This window comes from Molossus molossus, unplaced genomic scaffold (genome assembly GCF_014108415.1).
Source record: "Molossus molossus isolate mMolMol1 unplaced genomic scaffold, mMolMol1.p scaffold_m16_p_21, whole genome shotgun sequence".
NCBI classification, from domain to species: domain Eukaryota; kingdom Metazoa; phylum Chordata; class Mammalia; order Chiroptera; family Molossidae; genus Molossus; species Molossus molossus.
Window position 1 is genome coordinate 513151 of NW_023425357.1, and position 18126 is coordinate 531276.

Consider the following 18126-nt stretch of genomic DNA (forward strand, 5'->3'; position numbering starts at 1 on the left):
CAGCTGCCTCCTGCACTCTTGGCACTGGGGTTAGCAGAGGACTGGTGCCCCACACCAGGTAGAATCAGGACCTCTCAGTCCATGGAAGGATGCTCAATCCACTAAGCAACCCCGGCTGGCCTTTGAAGAGTGCTTTATCCTGGCCTACCACAAGGTCTGCTAATGGAGGGATTCTACAAGAGTTGTGTTCACACCTCCCGTGAGGGGCTTTGCTCATGCAGCAGCAAAAGGCCTAATTTCATGTTCTGTGAAGCAGTCGGCTTCCAGAATATAACAATATTTAAGATGCTCTCAACTATCCTGATCTAAATGGGCATAGTTTTCTATAAAGTCAATCACACATAAAATAGTCCAGGCAAAGATGGACACAGTGTTACTGCCCTTCAAATAGTTGTAGTCTAAGTTGAATACTCGTATTTTGTTTTATCATGACTGGCTACGAATAGTAGAAATAACTCCATACAGATCCATGGCTGGGAAGAAAGAAGAGGGATATTCTGAATTAGGTGAAAAAGCTACATTTGTGCACAAATAAAGGGTGTTCTGTGTTAAGTAACCTCCCAGGATGACCTGATCATAACTTTCAAACAGGGCAGGGCATGGTGGGTAGTCATGCCCCAGGCCTAAAATGTCTTTTGTGAAAAGTTGTTTTTTTTTTTTTCATTTTTTGTTCAGCTAGAGCAGGAGGGAGAGAGAGGAAGGGTAGAGAGAGAAACACCAACGTGAAAGGTACACATCAAGTGGTTGCCACCTGCACGACCCAACCAAGGCCGGGGAAAAACCACAGTGGAGGTACACGCCCTTAGCTGGAACCGAACCCGGGTCTCTCCGAACCACAGGCCAATGTTCTAACCGCTGAGCCAAACCGGCCTGTGCCCAAAAACTTATCTTAATATGGTTTACATCATGTAAGACTCAAGGTCTAATTCATCCTGAGGCAAAATTCCTCTACAGCTATGAACCTATTAAAAGTTACGTCTCCAAAAGACAATGTTGGAACAAACAGCATAGTTACATATTTCCATTCCAAAAAAAAAGAAATAAAAGATAAAGAAGGAATGAAGTCCCCTGGCTGGTTTGGCTAAGTGGTAGAGCATCGGCCCACAGACCAGTGAGTCCTGGGTTTAATTCCAGCCAAGGGCATGTACCTAGATTGTGGTTTGTCCCTGGCCCTGGTGGGGGTTGTGCGAGAGGCAACCAGTCAATGTGTCTCTCTCACATTGATGTTTCTCTCTCTCTCCCTGAAGATAAATAGAAAAATATCCTTGGGTGAGGATTAAAAAAAAGGGGATGAAGTGTCCAATGTAAGTTCAAATTTGAGCAAGGCAAACTTCCTGAGAGTATGGCTCATGAATAATCATCTTGAAGCCTTGCCTTCCAGACCACTGGGACAGTGGTCCTGTCTCTGCAGCTGCAGGGGACAAGAGTCCTGCAACAGGGATTGGCCTGGTGGGGATCCCACACCCAGGGCTCGGTACAGACACTCTGGTTGGTTTCATCCACAGGACACTGAGGTGAGTGTTCATAGTGTGGCCCATTATGGTGGTTGGGAAAGTAAATGGATTCTGTTTTTAAAATAGGGTAGTTTGGTCCTGGCCAGTTTTGCTCAGTGGTCAGTGTCAGCCTTCAGACCAGAGTTGTGGGTTCAATTTCTGGTGAAGAGCACGTATCTTGGTTGTAGGATTGATCCCTGGCCCTGGTCAGGGTCATGCGGAAGGCAACCAGCCAATGTTTTTCTCTCTTCTCCCTCCCTCCCTATCTGAAAATCTTCAGGTGGGGATTAACAAAAAGTAAATTAATAAAAATAAAATAGAATAGGGTAGCTCGAATTTTCTGTGATGGTGAAAGAGAGAAAGGTAGGAGCCAGGGTGACTCCGAGGTTTCTGGTGTTACCAAATGGAAGGATGAAAGCTCTGTTACTGAGAAGGGTAGTCCACATGGCGAGTACTTTTCACTGGGTTATCAGCAGTTGGTTTTTTTTGGCCATGTTCAGTGTATCAGAGAACAAGAGTGTGCAGTTATTTAGTAGGTAGCTAAACATACAGGTCTGGAACTATGGGAAGAGCTTCTGGATGGAGCCATCTACAAAAGGTGGTGGACACTGAGGTGCAGAGAAGCTTTTAGTAACATTAGGAAAAATCGTGGGCATGACGGTAAGGCTAATAGTAAATTAGGAAGGGGAGGGTTGAGATTACAAGTGCACGTCTATCTAGGGTACCTGGGTGGGTTGGGGAGAGGATAATCTTGTAATGGTCCAAGGCTTCTGAGGGAGGAGGGGACATGAGATGGGCATGGAGGCACAGGTGTAGTGAAACAAAATGACATGGAGGCCTGAGAAATGAAACATCTTCTTCATATAATAAATTGTAATGAAAATGTTCAAACCGGCATTATTTGCAATAGCCCCCAAACTGCAAATAGCCCAATTACTCCCAAACAGATGAATGCATACTAGTATATGTCCAGAAAACAAAATACTACTCAGAAACAAGAGAATGAAGTACTCGTGTAGGTATTACTGATGAATCTCAAAAAATAATGCATGACAAAATGGAGGGGAGGAAAAAAAAAACACTTTTCAACTTTAATCATATAAAAGTCAAGAAACTATAATCAGTAAAGAGGGTAAATCAGCCAGGTCAGTGAGACTCAGTGGATTGAGCATTGTCCAATGAACTAAGAGGTCATGATTTTGGGCCAGATCCCCAGAAGGGGGCATGCAGGAGAAAGCTGATGGATGTTTCTCTTTCTGTAAACATCTTCTTTAAGAAAAAAAAAAAAATCAACAACAGATTTAAAAAATGAAAAAATAGCCCTGGCTGGTTTGGCTAAGTGGTTGGAGCATCGGCAGAGTCCCGAGTTCGGTTCCCACTAGGGGCACGTACCAAAAGAAAAAAGAATAATAATAAATAGGCCTGGCTGGTTTGGCTCAGAGGTTACAGCATAGGCCCATGGACCAGAGTCAAGGTCCAATTCCAGTCAAGGGCACATACCTCAGTTGTGGTTGGTTCCCGGCCCTGGTCTGGGTTGTGTGGGAGGCAACCAGTTGGTGTCCCTCTCTTGTTGATGTCTCTCTCTCTCTCCCACTCTATCTGGAAGATAAACAGGAAAATATCCTTGGGTGAGGGTTATTAAAAGAACACAATAAATAAATAAATGGCCCTGGCCGCTTTGACTAAGCAGTTAGAGCGTCGGCCCGTGGGCTAAAGTCACAGGTTCGGTCCCCGGCCCTGGTTAGGGCCATGCGGGAGGCAAACCAGTCGCTCTCTCTCACATTGATGTTTTTTTCTCTTTCTCTCTACCTCCCACTCTGTATGAAAACAAATGGAAAAATATCCTTGGAAGAGGATTAAAAAAAAAAAAGTAGATCCCTTTTCCGTGTCCAAGATGTCGAAGTGAGGACGTGGTGGGTCCTCCGGGGCGAAATTCCAGATTTCCCCTGGTTTTCCGGTAGGAGCTGTGAACAACTGTGCTGACAACACAGGAGCCAAAAATCTGTATATCATCTCTGTGAAGGGGATCAAGGGATGACTGAACAGACTTCCTGCTCCTGGTGTGGGTGACATGGTGAGGGCCACAGTCAAAAAAGGCAAATCAGCCCTGGCCGGTTTGGCTCAGCGGTTAGATCATCGGCCTGTGGTCCAGAGAGACCCGGGTTCGGTTCCCGCTAAGGGCATGTACCTCGGTTGCAGTTTGTCCCCGGCCCTGGTTGGTCGTGCGGGTGGCAGCGGCTCGATGTGTCCCTTCACGTTGATGTTTCTCTCTCTCTCTCTCTTCCTCCCACTCTATCTGAACAAAAAATGGAAAAATGTCCTCGGGTGAGGATAAAAAAAATAATTAAAAAAAAAAAAGGCAAATCAGAACTCAGAAAGAAGGTACACCAGCAGTGGTAATTCGACAATGAAAGTCATACCAGGTAAAGATGGTGTGTTTCTTTATTTTGAAGATAATGCAGGGGTCATAGTAAACAAAGGCAAGATGAAAGGTTCTGCCATCACAGGACCAGTTGCAAACAAGTGTGCAGATTTGTGGCCCCGGATTGCATCGAATGCTGGCAGTACTGCATGATTCTCCAGTGTATTTGTAAAGAAAAAAAAATTTAAAAATTACGTCCCCCCCCCCCCCCCAAAAAAAAAGAGTAAATCAATGGTTGCTATGAGGACCAGGAAGGATACGGAAAGAAATGATAAAAAAGGACATGCAGATATGTGAGTGATGGATGTTCATTATGGTTATGATGTGTTCACAGGGTCTTAAACATGGAAAAAACGTATCGAATTATAAACCTTAATGTTTTATTGCATGTCATTTATACCTTACTAAACTTTAAACACTGATCGAAATAAAAACCTGCATCTTCCACTCTTTTCAGAAAAAAAGCTATGGTTACTCTACATTGACTCCACAGGTTCTTGTCTTAGCAAGGTCTGGCCTCAAGAACAGCTAGTAAGAAATGAAGGACAGGTGGTTTCTTACGTTCATACCTATGTCAAAACTTATCAATATGTACACTTTAAATTTATGCAGGTAGTATATGTAAACTGGCAGTAAAGTATTAAAAAATGGCTTAAGATGAAAAAAAAAACACATACACACTTTATGTCCCAAACTTCTTGGAAAATATGCTTCCCACTGTGTATTGACTCTACCATCTCTAGGGGTCAGTATTGCCTTAAAGACATCAAATATGGGGAGCAATGAACATTTCCACTTCTGTAAACAGGAATGCAGCTTAGATCACCAGCCACATCCCTGGACTACAGGTCCTCTATTCTTCTTTATTGTTGTGTAGTAATGGATTTGAGGCAGACATCACTGAGAGGCTACAGGAATCCACATAACCATTTGAACATTTTTATTTTCTCCGGTTATGACATCTGCTACTTGTACAAGATAAACATGTCTGGGAGTCACAAGATCTGTGTACACTGATTATGTAGTGTCTGTCGCAGAACAATCTCTGGATGCACGTTTAGAAGAGGCACTATACATCTAGTTGGCTGCAGTCTCCTCCAATTCCTACTAGGCCAGTGTTTTTGTATCAACTACAATTTTCCCTAAACCCCACCTTTCAACTACTGACCGTAGCCCAGTGAATTGTGGATATCAGGGCACATAAATTTTTGTAGAGCCGGGGAATATATCTCCTCTACAGTTATGGTATAATCTGTGGTATCTGCTTTAAGTAAAGGAAATATCATGCTACTCTCATAAGTATTTGAGGTTCTCATACATGCCCCCTCCTCAGGGTCATTTCTAAGTCTCTTAAAACACACAGAATCCTAATGACAAACAGAAAACCCTTCAGTTCTTCCCAAGAGGCTGTGGGAGCCATGCAAATTTGTTCAAAATAAGCTATTTTCTGCCATCACACACTCACTCCACAAGAAAAGAAAGTTGGAGACCACCTCACCCAGGCCAGTGTGGCTCAGTTAGTTGGGCATGGTTCCATGCAACAAAAGGTTGCAGGTTTGATTCCTGGTCAGGGAACATGCCTGGGCTGGATCCCTGGTAGGGTGTGGGCAGAAGTTGTTCACCTCTTCATGCTTGCAGAGCTCCAATTTGTTTATGTACGACTCCATAAAGTAAAAAGAATAACCAAGAGTACAGGAGAAAACTAAGGCCTTGATTATTATACAAGCCAAGGCAATGTGCAGCAGGCACTTCCTAAGGCCATGAACGGGAAACTAGAAAACCTCATTATAAGTATCACATGGACCAACACGTAGTCATTTCTCTGCAAGCTGCAAGCGACAATCCATGTCCAAATTAGTCATAAAGGGAAAGCTAACCCCTAAATGATCAGGCTACTCTTTGTTTGGTACAATATATGTAAACCAGAGATCAGCTTCTATGAGCACAACAGGGTGTTCACAGTTACAAAGTGTGTGGACCTGCTAAGACTTAGCAGCTAAGTGGTAAAGGTGAAAGGACTTTAGCCACAAAATCTAGCAGCAACTCAAACCTAGGAAGAGCCCTGGGCTAGTCAAAAAATGTAACATATTTAAACATGCTTCCTATATAAATTAAACGTAAGGGGAATCTCCCCACTGTGTATATCTATATATATGTTTCAATTCAGACAGATGGTTCCTCAAAGAATTTCCTCCAGGGTTGTTACAACAAACAGAAAACTGCATATTCCCAGGACATTTAAGGCTTTTCTCTAGTGTGAACTCTCTGATGATAACGAAGGCCATTACCACTGGTAAAAGATTTCCCACATTCACTGCATTCATAAGGCCTTTCCCCACTGTGACGTCTCTGGTGTTGACTAAATTTAAAACTAAGCCTAAATGACTTTCCACATTCACTGCATTCATACGGCTTTTCACCAGTGTGAACACGCTGATGATAACGAAGTATAGAATTACAGATGAAAGACTTCCCACATTCACTGCACTCATAGGGCCTTTCTCCAGTGTGAATTCTCTGATGATAACGAAGGCTTTGGCTCCAAGTAAAATATTTCCCACACTCACTGCATGCATAAGGCCTTTCTCCAGTATGAATTCTACGGTGTTGAACCATTGTAGAGTTCCTGCTAAAAGATTTCCCACATTCACTACAGTGATAAAGTCTTTCTCTAGTGTGTACTCTCTGATGATTACTGAGGTTAGAACCAGATAAAAAACGTTTCCCACATATATTGCACTGATAAGGCCTTTCTCCACTGTGAACTCTCCGGTGTCGAACCATTGTCGAGTTTGTACTAAAAGATTTCCCACATTCACTACACTGGTAAGGTCTTTCTCCTCTGTGTACTCTTTGATGATTACTGAGGTTGGAACTAGACAAAAAAGATTTACCACATTTATTGCACTCATAAGGCCTTTCTCCTGTGTGAACTCTCTGGTGATTAAGAAGGCAATTTCTTCGGACAAAGGATTTCCCACATTCACTGCACTCATAAGGCCTTTCTCCTGTGTGAATTATCTGGTGTGTAAGAAGATGACTTCTTCGGATAAAGGATTTCCCACATTCACTGCACTGATAAGGTCTTTCTCCTGTGTGTACTCTCTGATGAGTACTGAGGTTAGAACCAAATAAAAAAGATTTCCCACATTCACCACAGTGATAAGGCCTTTTCCCAGTGTGAACTCTCAGATGGTAACGAAGGCCAGGGCGAGAGATAAAAGATTTCCCACATTCACTACATTCATAGGACTTTCTTCCACTGTGAACTATCCAGTGTTGAGTGAGGTAAGACTGTTGGCTAAAAGATTTCCAACATTTGCTGCACTCATAAGGCCTTTCTCCTGTGTGTACTCTCTGATGCAGAATGAGTATCGAACTACTGGTAAAGGATTTCCTACACTTACTGCACTCAAAAAGCCTTTCTCCTGTATGTACTCTCCGGTGTAAAATGAAAACTGAACTACTGGTAAAAGTTTTCCCACACTCACTGCATTCATAAGGCCTTTCTCCAGTGTGCACTCTCCAATGTAGAATGAGGTAAAACTTTTTTCTAAAGGATTTCCCACACCATGTGCACTCATAACGCCTTTCCCCAGAGTGAACTGTCCGTTGTCGAATAAGGATGGATTTACGTCTCAAAGACTGCACACATTCACGGCACAACTCACATTTTTTTCCATTAAGACTTCTCCAGGGATACATGAGGACACATTTTTGGTTAAAGGACTTCCCACATTTGCCGCACTTGTACTGCCTTGGTCCACAATGAATTCTTCGATGCTGACTGAGGGTTGAGGTTCGCCTAAAAGACTTGCCACATTCATTACACACATGAAGCTTTTCACTTGTATGAACTCTCTGGTGAACAACTAATGAGGACTGATATCTGAATGTTTTCCCACATTCACGTCGCACAATACACTGTGTTCCAGTGTGGACATCCAGTTTGTGAGCATGTATGTGTCTGGGGCTGAAGGCTTCCTTACATTCTCCCCAGGTGAAACGTGTTTTTCTCTTTTGTACAGTTGCCCAGCATTGTGTGGTCTTGTTGGGCTCCTCCCTGGTATGAGTGGTGGGCTGATGGAGATGTTCTGAGGTGACCAGAAAGTCTTTGTCAATTTCATCACAGGTAAAGGGCTTCTCTGAAACGTGGAATTTATAGCTGTTCATGAACAAGTCCTTTTCCATTATGCTTCTGAAGGGTTTCTCTGCCAAGTGCTGCTTCTGGTGTTTTTGGAGGTTTGCACTGAAATAAAATTGTTTCATACAAACCCCACACCTGAACTCCTTCTGGCTGTGTGGTGTTCCTTGGTGCTGAGCCAACTGCAATATGTCTCTCAAGACTGGACCACAGCTCTCACAGAAGTGGGTCTGCTGGGAAGGCAGAGCTGCCTTGGACATGCTGGCCTGTGGTACACCTACAGAAACACTTTGTTCAGTGGGTGCTTCTACATCCTCAGCTCCACAGCAGTAACCTGAACCAAATAAATGGTGCTGAGATACATATTGACTATAAGAATGTGGCAATGCCATCACAAATGCTCAATTGTAACATTTAGAAATGAGTTTATGGGATGCTTTCAATGAAGAGAATTAAAATCTGGTTTGGGCCCTGGATGGTCTGGCTCAGCAGTTACAGTGACTCGGGCTCGAATCCCAGTCGAGGGTACATACCTGGGTTGCAGGACCGATCTCCAGCCCCTTGGGCCCTCCAGGAGGCAACCAATCAACGTGTCTCTCACATAAACGTTTCTCTCTCCCTTCCACTCTGTCTAAATATTAATGAATAAGTATCCTCAAATGAGGATTAACTAAACAAACAAAAAAATCTTGTTTGGGAAGTGGCTGCAGGGTATGACTACACCTCTATGGCAAAAAAATAATGGCAGAGTTCTCACAAGGGAAGGATATAAAAATAGGGTGTAACACAAGGAGGATAGGCATATAACAAAACTTGTTCATCTGTCAAAAGATTCCTCTAGAATATTTTCTGCTGGTGACGTGAGGGTGTGTAGAAGCACATGTCAAAACCAAGGAAAAACATTTGCAGAAAGAGAAGCTGCACTTCAAGGTCAATTCAACAATGAGTGCTTATCTCATGGCACATGTGGAGCAACGCTGCAGCGCAATAGAGGAAGAGATGAGAGAAATGTGTGAGATGTGAAGTCCGGAGAGGTAAAGATTCTCCACAAGCTAGGAGTCTGAGTAAAAACGACAAAGTAGTAGGATTACCTAGTCAGCATAGTAGCTACAGAGAAGAAGCGAAAGTAGAAATGGGGTTCGGCACTGGCAATGACAACAAAACACAGGTTAAATGGAAAACTTCGCTGGTATGATCAGAACACAGTCCTGATGTCACACTGCACCTAGCTTCAGTGTGACCAGATAACTGTGAGTTCACCATGCAGCGTTGGCTACTGAGAACCCTTACAATATCAGCCACCCCTGACCTCGGCTGAAACAGCTGCACTGTGATTGCATGGCTGCTTCCTCCCCACAGCCAGAACTGCCACACGCTCACAGAACAATGACCTCACAACCAATACGAGATAAAGACCTTTGCACACTAAAATGAGTGGATAAAGGCAGGAAGGGGTAAAAATGTTGAGACATCAACAAATACTTTAAGAAACACATAAAAGCCCTGGCCGGTTTGGCTCAGTGGTTGGAGCGTTGGCCTGCAGTCCAGAGAGACCGGGGTTCGGTTCCCGCTAACAAAAAAATGAAAAAATGTCCTCGGGTGAGGATTAAAAAAAACAAAACACATAAAAATCAAGAATACACGGTATCATTAAAGGAACAAAATAAGTTTCCAGCAAGAGAAGCCAACAAAGTATAGGACAAAAAGTAAAAGTAATTGTTTTACAGAAGCTCAGCCAGCTCCAAGCAAACAGAGACAACTCAGGGAAATCAGGAAAACTACATGAAAATATAAATTTCAGAGACAGAAACCTCTTTTTTTTAATGAGTTAAAAAGGCCCGGCAGGTGTGGCTCAGTGGTTGAATACTGACCCATGCATCAAGAGGTTCCTGGTTGGATTCCCAGTAGGGGGCGTGCAGGAGGCAGCCAATTGATGTTTCTCTCTCATTGATGTTTTTATCTCCCTCTCCCTTCTCTCTCTCTAAAAATCAATAAAAACACATTAATCCTTGGCCACTTTGGCCCAACGGTTAGAGTGCCAGCCCACAGACCAGAGAGTCCCGGGTTCGTTTCCTGCAAAGGGCACTTGTACCTCGGTTGTGGTTCGTCCCTGGCCCCAGTTGGGGTCATGCGGGTGGCAACCAGTCGATATATCTCTCTCACATTGATGTTTCTCTCTCTCTTCTTCCTTCTCTCCCTCCCGCTCTATTTGAAGATAAATGCAAAAATGTCCTCGAGTGAGGATTAAAGAAAAAAAAAATCACATTAAAAAAATAAATAAAATGAGTTAAAAAAAAAATCTAGTCCTGAAATTCTGAATTCAGGTCATTTCAAATCAACCAGTCAAAGGAGAAAACAGACCAGAAAAACCTACATAATTTGGGTTGCAGTTTGTCCCCGGCCCTGGTTGGGTCATGTGGGTGGCAACCACTCAATATGTCCCTTTCACATTGATGTTTTTTTTTCTCTCTCTCTCCCTCCCACTCTATCTGAACAAAATATGGAAAAATGTCCTCAGGGGAGGATAAAAACAAAAAAACAAACAAAAACCTACATAATTTATGCCCTGGCCAGTTTGGCTAAGCAGTGGAGCGGCAGCCCACAAACCAGAGTTGCGGGTTTGATTCCGGTCAAGGGCATGTACCTTGGTTGCAGGTCATCCCTGGCCCTGGTTGGGGTCATGCTGGATGTGTTCCTCTCACGTCGATGTTTCTCTCTCTCTCCCTTTATCTCTCTCTCCCACTCTATCTGAAAACAAACAGAAAAATATCCTCAGGTGAGGATTAAAAAAACAAAAACAAAACCTACATAATTTATAGGATGCCATCAACAGAAATATTTGCAATATGGGAGTGCAATAAGGAGAAGTGAGACAGAAACGGTCAGAAAGTTTATTTAAAGAAATAATGGCTAAAAAATTCCCAAATCAGAAGAGAGATGTGTACATACAGGTACTTGATGCTCATAGGTTTTCGTACATATATATGCAATGCAAAGAGAACGTCACTGAAACACATTAAAATGAAACGTTCAAAACTCAATAACAAACTGCCCAAGAGTCCATCAATAGATGAGTGGATAAAAAAGCTGGGGCAAATACACACACACACACACACACACACACACACACACACAACGGAATACTATACAGCTGTAAGAAAGATCTCTTATCCTTTGAGACAATGTAGAGGGACCTGGAGAGTATTATGCTAAGTGAAATAAGCCAATCAGAGAAAGACAACACATGATCTCACTTATTTGTGGAATATAATGAACAAAATAAGCTGATGAACAAAACAGACCCAGAGACAATAGAAATAAGGTACAGACTGACAAACCTCAGAAGAGGAGGGGCGGGGGAAGGGAAGAGATAAACTGATGGACATAGATAACAATGCAGGGGCGGGGGGGTGGGATAGAGAAGAGGGTGTTAATTGGGGGAAAAGGAGAAACATCTGTAACAAAAATAAATTTAAAAAAATCAATAACAAAGAGAATTTTGAAAGCAGAAAGAAAACTCATTGTATACAAGGAAATCACAATAAAGCCATAAGTAAATTTCTCACCAGAAATCATGCAGAACAGGAGAGAATGAGTTATAAATTCAAAATAATGAAAGAAAAAAAAAGCCAACTAAGAATACTTTATGGAAAAGCTGTCCTTCAGAAATGTAGGAGAATTAAAAATTTTCCTGGATTAAAAAAAAAAAGCTGAGGGATTCCTGGCCAGTTGTTCAGTGGTTAGAGCATTAGCCCACGGACTAAAGAGTTTCAGGTTCAATTCTGATCAAGGGCATATACTTCAGTTGTGGTTTGATCCCCGGCCCTGGTCGGGGTTTATGCGAGAGGCAACCAATCTGTGTCTCTCCCATATCAATGTTTCTACCTCTTTGCCTCTCTCTCCTTCTCTCCATCCCTCTCTCCCACTTTATCTGAAAAATCAATGGAAAAATATCATCAGGTGAGGATTAAAATAAAGAAAGCTGAGGGAGTTCATCACTACTCGATCTGCCTTACTAGAAATATAAAAGGGAGTTCTTCAAGCTGAACTGAAAAGAAACTAATCAGTAACAAAGAAATACATGAAGCTATAGAGCACCCCTGAAAAGATAAGTATATATTAAAATTCAGAATACTGTAATATGGTTGTGTCTTAATCATTTAACTCTAGTATAAAATAGAGTTAAAACCAAGAGTACTAAAAATAACTATAGCCACCATAATTTAATAATGGTTAAACAATATAAAAAAGGATAGATTGCACTCTGGCCGGTTTGGCTCAGCAGTTAAGAGCATCAGCCTGCAGACCAAAGAGTTGCAGGTTCAATTCTGGTCAAGGGCATATACCTTGGTTGCAGTTGGGTCCCCGGCCCTGGTTGGGGTCATGTGGGAGGCGACCATTCAAGGTGTTTCTCTCACATCACTGTCTCTCTCTCTCTGTCTTCCTTCCTTCCTCACATAGTATCTGAAAATAAAAGGAAAAATATCCTCGGGTGAGGATTTAAAAATAAAAAAGTATAGATTGTGACATCAAAAACATAAAATGCAGCCGGTTCTCTGAAGCTCACCCACACCTTTCTTCCCTCTCAGGCACACACCTTTACTTTTCTCTAGGTCCCTAAATTCTAAAGGTCCCATAAGACTTGCAACTAGGGGAGCAATGATGTTCTAAGTCAAACTGATGATAATCACAAAGCAAAAACCTACAGCAGATAAATAAAAAATAAAGGTAAAGGAATCAAAGCATTTCACTATGGAAAAATCATCAAATCACAAAGGGAGATAGCCAAAGAGGAAAACAAAAACAAAAGAACTACTTGGCAATGCTTTTTTTGGTTATGACACCAAAAGTATAGAATGGAAAAAAAGGTAAAATAACCAATGAAAATGTTTGTGCACAGCAAAGAAAAGAATGCCAAAATAAAAAGGCAACACACGGAACAGAAAATATTTGTATCCCCTGATAAGGGGATACTATTTCTGTTTATTTCTATTTATTATTAAATTTTTTTTTTCTATCTTCACCTGAGGACATTTTTTTTTTGCATTTACCTTTCAGATAGAGCGGGAGGGAGACAGGGAGGAAGAGAGAGAAACATCAACGCGAAAGAGACACATTGAGTGGTTACCACCCACACGACCCCAACCGCGTCCAGGGACAAACTGCAAATGAGGTACATGTCCCTAGTGGGAACAAAATATGGGACTCTCTGGTAGGCAGGAGGATGCTCTAACCACTGAGGAACCGTCCAGGGCTATTTATTATCATTATTATTTTTTTCTTCTTTATTGAGTTTGGAGAGGAAGGGAGAGGGAGAGAGAAATAGAAACACTGATGAGAGAGAACATCAACTGGCCGCCTCCTGCATGCCCTGGACTGGGGATTGGGCCCACAACCTGGGCATGTGCCAGGACTGGCAATGGAACCAGCGACCTCTCGGCACATGACTCGATGATCAACCATTGAGCAACACAGGCTGGGCTATTTTTTATTATTATCATTATTATTTTTAATCCTCACCTAAGGATATTTTCCCATTAATTTTTAAATAGAGTAGGAGGGAGGGAGGGAAGGAGGGAGGTAGAGAGAAACATCAATGTGAGACACATCATTTGGCTGCCTCCCACACGAACCCTGACCAGGGTCAGGGAATGAACTCGCAACCCAGGTATGAGCCCTTGACCAGGAATCGAACCCATCATCCTTCAGTCCACTGGCCGACACTCCAATTTTTAATGAAAAATTCCTCTTCCTAACTAACAATCAGAAAAACGTAAATTCAAACCACAATGACATATTATGTCATATATGTTAGGAGGTCTATCACCAAAAAGACAAGAGGTAAGTGTTAGCAAACGTGTAGAAAGAAAGGAACAGGTGTTCTCTGTTGATGGGAATGCAAACTCTTAAAGGCATTATGAAAAACAGTATAAAAATACCTAAAAAAAATGCAAACTAGAATTTCCATATAAGACAGCAAGCCTACTCCTTGGTATATATATGAAGGAAATGAAACCAGAATGTGAAAAAGATATCTGCACTCTGTTCAATGCACCATTCTTTTTTTTTTATCCTCACCTGAGGACATTTTTCTTCCATTTTTTGTTCAGACAGCGTGGGAGGGAGAGAGAGGAAGAGTGAGTGAGAGAGAGAAACATCGATGTGAAAGGGACACATTGAGTGGCTGTCACCCACACGACCAACCAGGGCCGGGGACAGACTGCAACTGAGGTACGCCCCCCTGGCAAGAACTGAACCTGGGTCTCTCTAAACCACAGGCCAACGTTCTAACCGCTGAGCCAAACCAGCCAGGGCTCAATGCATCATTCTTATACACACACACAAGATATGTAAACAACATAAATGTCCACCCAAGAATACATGGATAAAAAAAGGGGTGGTACACACACACACACACACACACACACACTCCCTTCAATTATTATTAAGCATTAAAAAAGAAATATCTCCGCCTTGGCCAGTTTGGTTCAGCGGTTAGAGTGTCGGCCTGCAGACCACAGGGTCTCAGATTCGGTTTCCGCTAAGGGCACGTCCCCAGATTGTAATTCATCCCCGGCCCCGGTTAGGGTCATGCAGGTGGCAACTAGTCATTGTGTCTCTCTCACATTAATGTTTCTCTTTCTCTCTCCCTCCCACTCTATCTGAAAATAAATGCAAAAAAAGTCCTCAATTGATAAAAATACCCCCAACCACTGCCAAAAAATAGTAAAAATAAAAAATAGCCCTAAAAGACAAAATAAAACAACAAAACAAAACAAAACAAAAAAGAATAAAAAAATTAAATTAAAAAAAGTTAAAGAAAAAAAAAATAGCCCTTGCTGGTTTGGCTCAGTGGTTGGAACGTCGGCCTGCAGACCAGAGAGTCCTGGGTTCAGTTCCCGCTAGGGGCACGTACCAAAAAAATAATAAAATTTAAAAAATAAAATATAAAGCCTGGCTGGTGTGGCTCAGTGGCTGAGCATCGACCCATGCACCAAGAGGTCTCCAGTTCGATTCCCAGTCAGGGCACATGCCCAGGCTGTGGGCCAGATCTCCAGTGAGGGGCATGCAGGAGGCGGCCAATCGATGTTCTCTCTCATTGATGTTTCTACCTCTCTCCTTCTCTCTTCTTCTGTCTCTCTCTCTAAAATCAATAAAAAATTAAAAATAAATAAATAAAAATAAAATAAATTTTTAAAAAAGAAGAAAATCCTGTCACGTGTGACAACTTGGATGAACCTAGAGGGCATAATGAAATACGCCAGTAACAGAAAGATAAATATAGTATGTTATCACTGAGATGTGGAATCTGAACTAAAAAATAAAGCTGAACTCACAGAAACAGACTAGAATGTCAGGGCCAGGGAAACAAGGAGATGGGGAGTTGTTGGTCAAAAGGTATGAACCTTCAATTATAAGATACATAAGTGCTGAGGATCAAATGTAAAACATAATGACTACAATTAATAATAATACGGTATTTTGCACTTAAAAGTTATTGCGAGAGCCCATCTGGTGTGGCTTAGTGGATTGCACATCATCCCATGGATTAAGAGGTCCCAGTTCAATTCCCAGTCAGGGCACATGCCCAGGTTGTGGGCTTGATCCCCAGTAGGGGGTACACAGGAGGCAGCCAATTAAAGTTGCTTTCTTACATCAATGTTTCTCTCTCTCTCTCTAAAAGAAAAAATCAAAAACATTTTTTTAAAATGTTACTGAGAGCCCTGGCCAGTTTGGCTCAGCGGTTAGAGCGTCGGCCTGCGGTCTGGAGAGACCCGGGTTCGGTTCCCGCTAAGGGCACGTACTTCGGTTGCAGTTTGTCCCCGGCCCTGGTTGGTCGTGCGGGTGGCAGCCACTCGATGTGTCCCTTCACGTCGATGTTTCTCTCTCTCTCTCCCTTCCTCTCTCTCCCTCCCACTCTATCTGTACAAAAAATGGAAAAATATCCTTGGGTGAGGATAAAAAGAAAGGAAAAAAATAATAATAATAAAATGTTACTGAGAGAGTGTACCTTAAGTGCTATGATTTTTTTTAAAAAGTGATTATTTCGGATGATGGAAGTGTTTATTAACTTGATTATGGCAATTATTTCACATATAAATATATTGATTCATCACAATGCACGCTTTAAACATATACCATTTTGCATATCAGGAATACTGAAACAAAACCAAAACCAAAAAGAGACCTAAAAATAACTATATAAACCTGCAAAGAGTTTTGGGAAAATAGCCCATAGTCCACCCTAAGTAGTGACCATAAGAATGCACGAACTTTCTAAAACAGGCAAACCGTAGGAAATGTCGGCTAAAAAAAAGGGCTTAAAGAAGTACCATGGATCTGGACACACTGACCTGGCCAGGGAGGAAACGTGCATGTGGAAGGCATTAGGCTCCCTGCATTCCTTCCCTATGAGAAGAGTTCAATGCAGCAGGTATTGGGGCTGCAGCACAGGGAAGAGGGCGGTGCAAACCACCCACCCTAGAAACACAGCCAGCTAGAGAAGGAAGCAGTGCCTGTGGTCCACATGTGAGAAGGACAGAGCACTGCTGGGGAAAGGAGCATGAGGCAGGGCAGAGCCTAGTCCAAGTCACTGGTGAGACTGTGAGAATCTTACCCAGAGAGGATGTAAGTGCAAAGATCTCCAACATCACATCGTGGTACAAGCGTCTCTGGGCCTCATCAAGGAGCCCCCATTCCTCCCAGGAGAAGTACACAGCAACATCGTCAAAGGTCACACGATTCTGTCAAGATGGGGACAGAGGAAACCATAAACTTTAATTTTCTGAGAACCTCACAGTTCATCACCTCACGCTTCTTCCCATTGTTCATCTTCGCCAGGTCATTCCCGCTCAGAGGAGATACCAGGCCCTGCTAACAGGATGTCTGCTTATTTCTTAGGGTCCCATAATGACTGTGTTCAGCACTCAGGACCGGGCAGTATGAACACACAGACGCCATCCAAGCTGAGGGCCATGCCCGCGGGGCCCAACCCTCCGGCAAAGCCACTCCCCTGGGGTCTCCCAGGCTGTACCTGCTAGACACAGCCCAAGGTGGGCTCCTGCTTTACCTGGTCCCCACACCAGGGCCTCGGGGCCATCAGCTCACACGACCTACCCATGTGCTCACCATTCTGTACCCGCTACCTGTCTAACCCTTCAGTCCCCACAGTTCCACTCTCACAGATCTGCCTCCTCCCTGCCGCACATCACAGACATCTCTCCCTACTCGCCCAGAGTGCTGACAAATTCAAACACCACCAGCCACAACCCCGGCCCTCGGATGGACCCCACAGCCAGGGAAGGCCCGAGTGAGGCTCTGACGTCCTCCCTGCCGGCCTCTGCTCTTCGCGTCACTCGGAGGCACCCAGAAGGACACGACTTTCAGATACGAATAACCCTTTCCCTCCGCGTGGACTCGCTGTCCCCTCGGAAGCCACCCCCTCCTCTCCGCACTCAGCCTTCCTCCCGGTCCGCACGCGGGGCCCGGGCTGCAGGGCTCGAGGCGGAGAGGCGGGGAGGCCGGGGACGCGCTCTCACCTCAGCCGGGCGCCTTAGCGCGGCCGCCGCCATCGGACTCTACGGACTCAGCGGGCGGAGCAGGTGGTGAGGAGGCGCTTGGAACACTCGGTCCTGGTCCTGGTCCTGGCCCAGGCGCGGATCACGTGCAGTCCCGCCTCTCTAGACAGTAGGTTCTAGACACGCCCACTCGGTTCTTTTAATTTGACCCCAATACTGTACTAGGAATCTCCTGGAGCAAAAGAGCCAGTTCCGGAGGGGACCGGAAGTCCCTCCCCCATGCACGCGCGCGCACTGAAATGCCTTTATGGCCTGCCAATGGCTCCTCGTGGAGGCTTTCCGTCGCATGCCCTTCTGGGTAATGTAGTTCCTAGAACTCTAGAGGTGGTGGGAAACGTGTTCTCCAACAGGCCCGACCACAGTATTGTCTGCCAGGTATTAGGAAGGAAGTAGGGAAGTGCTGCTTGAACCTCAGCTGACAAGGGAGCGTTTGCGGGTTGTTAAAGGCGGAGATGAGGCATTAGTTTAGACTCCATGAAGCTCAGCCTA

The 18126-nt window shown here is 43.7% G+C and overlaps 1 protein-coding gene and 1 pseudogene across 2 annotated transcripts; one reads left to right on the forward strand and one right to left on the reverse strand.

Annotated features, from left to right (window-relative positions):
- Positions 1-3387: 3387 nt before the first annotated feature.
- On the forward strand, positions 3388-4068 carry LOC118639306 (annotated as a pseudogene).
- A 1351-nt stretch (positions 4069-5419) lies between these two features.
- Positions 5420-17782, reverse strand: LOC118639549 (zinc finger protein 345-like). 2 transcript variants are annotated; one of them, XM_036276042.1, is made up of 3 exons: positions 17599-17782; positions 16677-16803; positions 5420-8336 (listed from the first exon to the last, which is right to left on the reverse strand). In XM_036276042.1, exons 1-3 carry the CDS (start codon positions 17629-17631, stop codon positions 6154-6156), a joined length of 2343 nt encoding a protein of 780 aa, XP_036131935.1. In that variant the 5' UTR covers positions 17632-17782; the 3' UTR covers positions 5420-6153. The 2 variants fall into 2 exon arrangements, with proteins under 2 accessions (XP_036131935.1, XP_036131934.1); XM_036276041.1 differs by having other exon boundaries at positions 5420-8393.
- Positions 17783-18126: the final 344 nt, after the last annotated feature.

Coding starts and splice junctions, on each gene's coding strand:
- LOC118639549 (XM_036276041.1), bottom strand. CDS start 17,631: ATGGCGGCGGCCGCGCTAAGGCGCCCGGCTGAG. Junction 16,804..17,598: donor CGCTAAGGCGCCCGGCTGAG/GTGAGAGCGCGT, acceptor CCATCTTGACAG/AATCGTGTGACCTTTGACGA. Junction 8,394..16,676: donor TGCACTTACATCCTCTCTGG/GTAAGATTCTCA, acceptor TATTTGGTTCAG/GTTACTGCTGTGGAGCTGAG.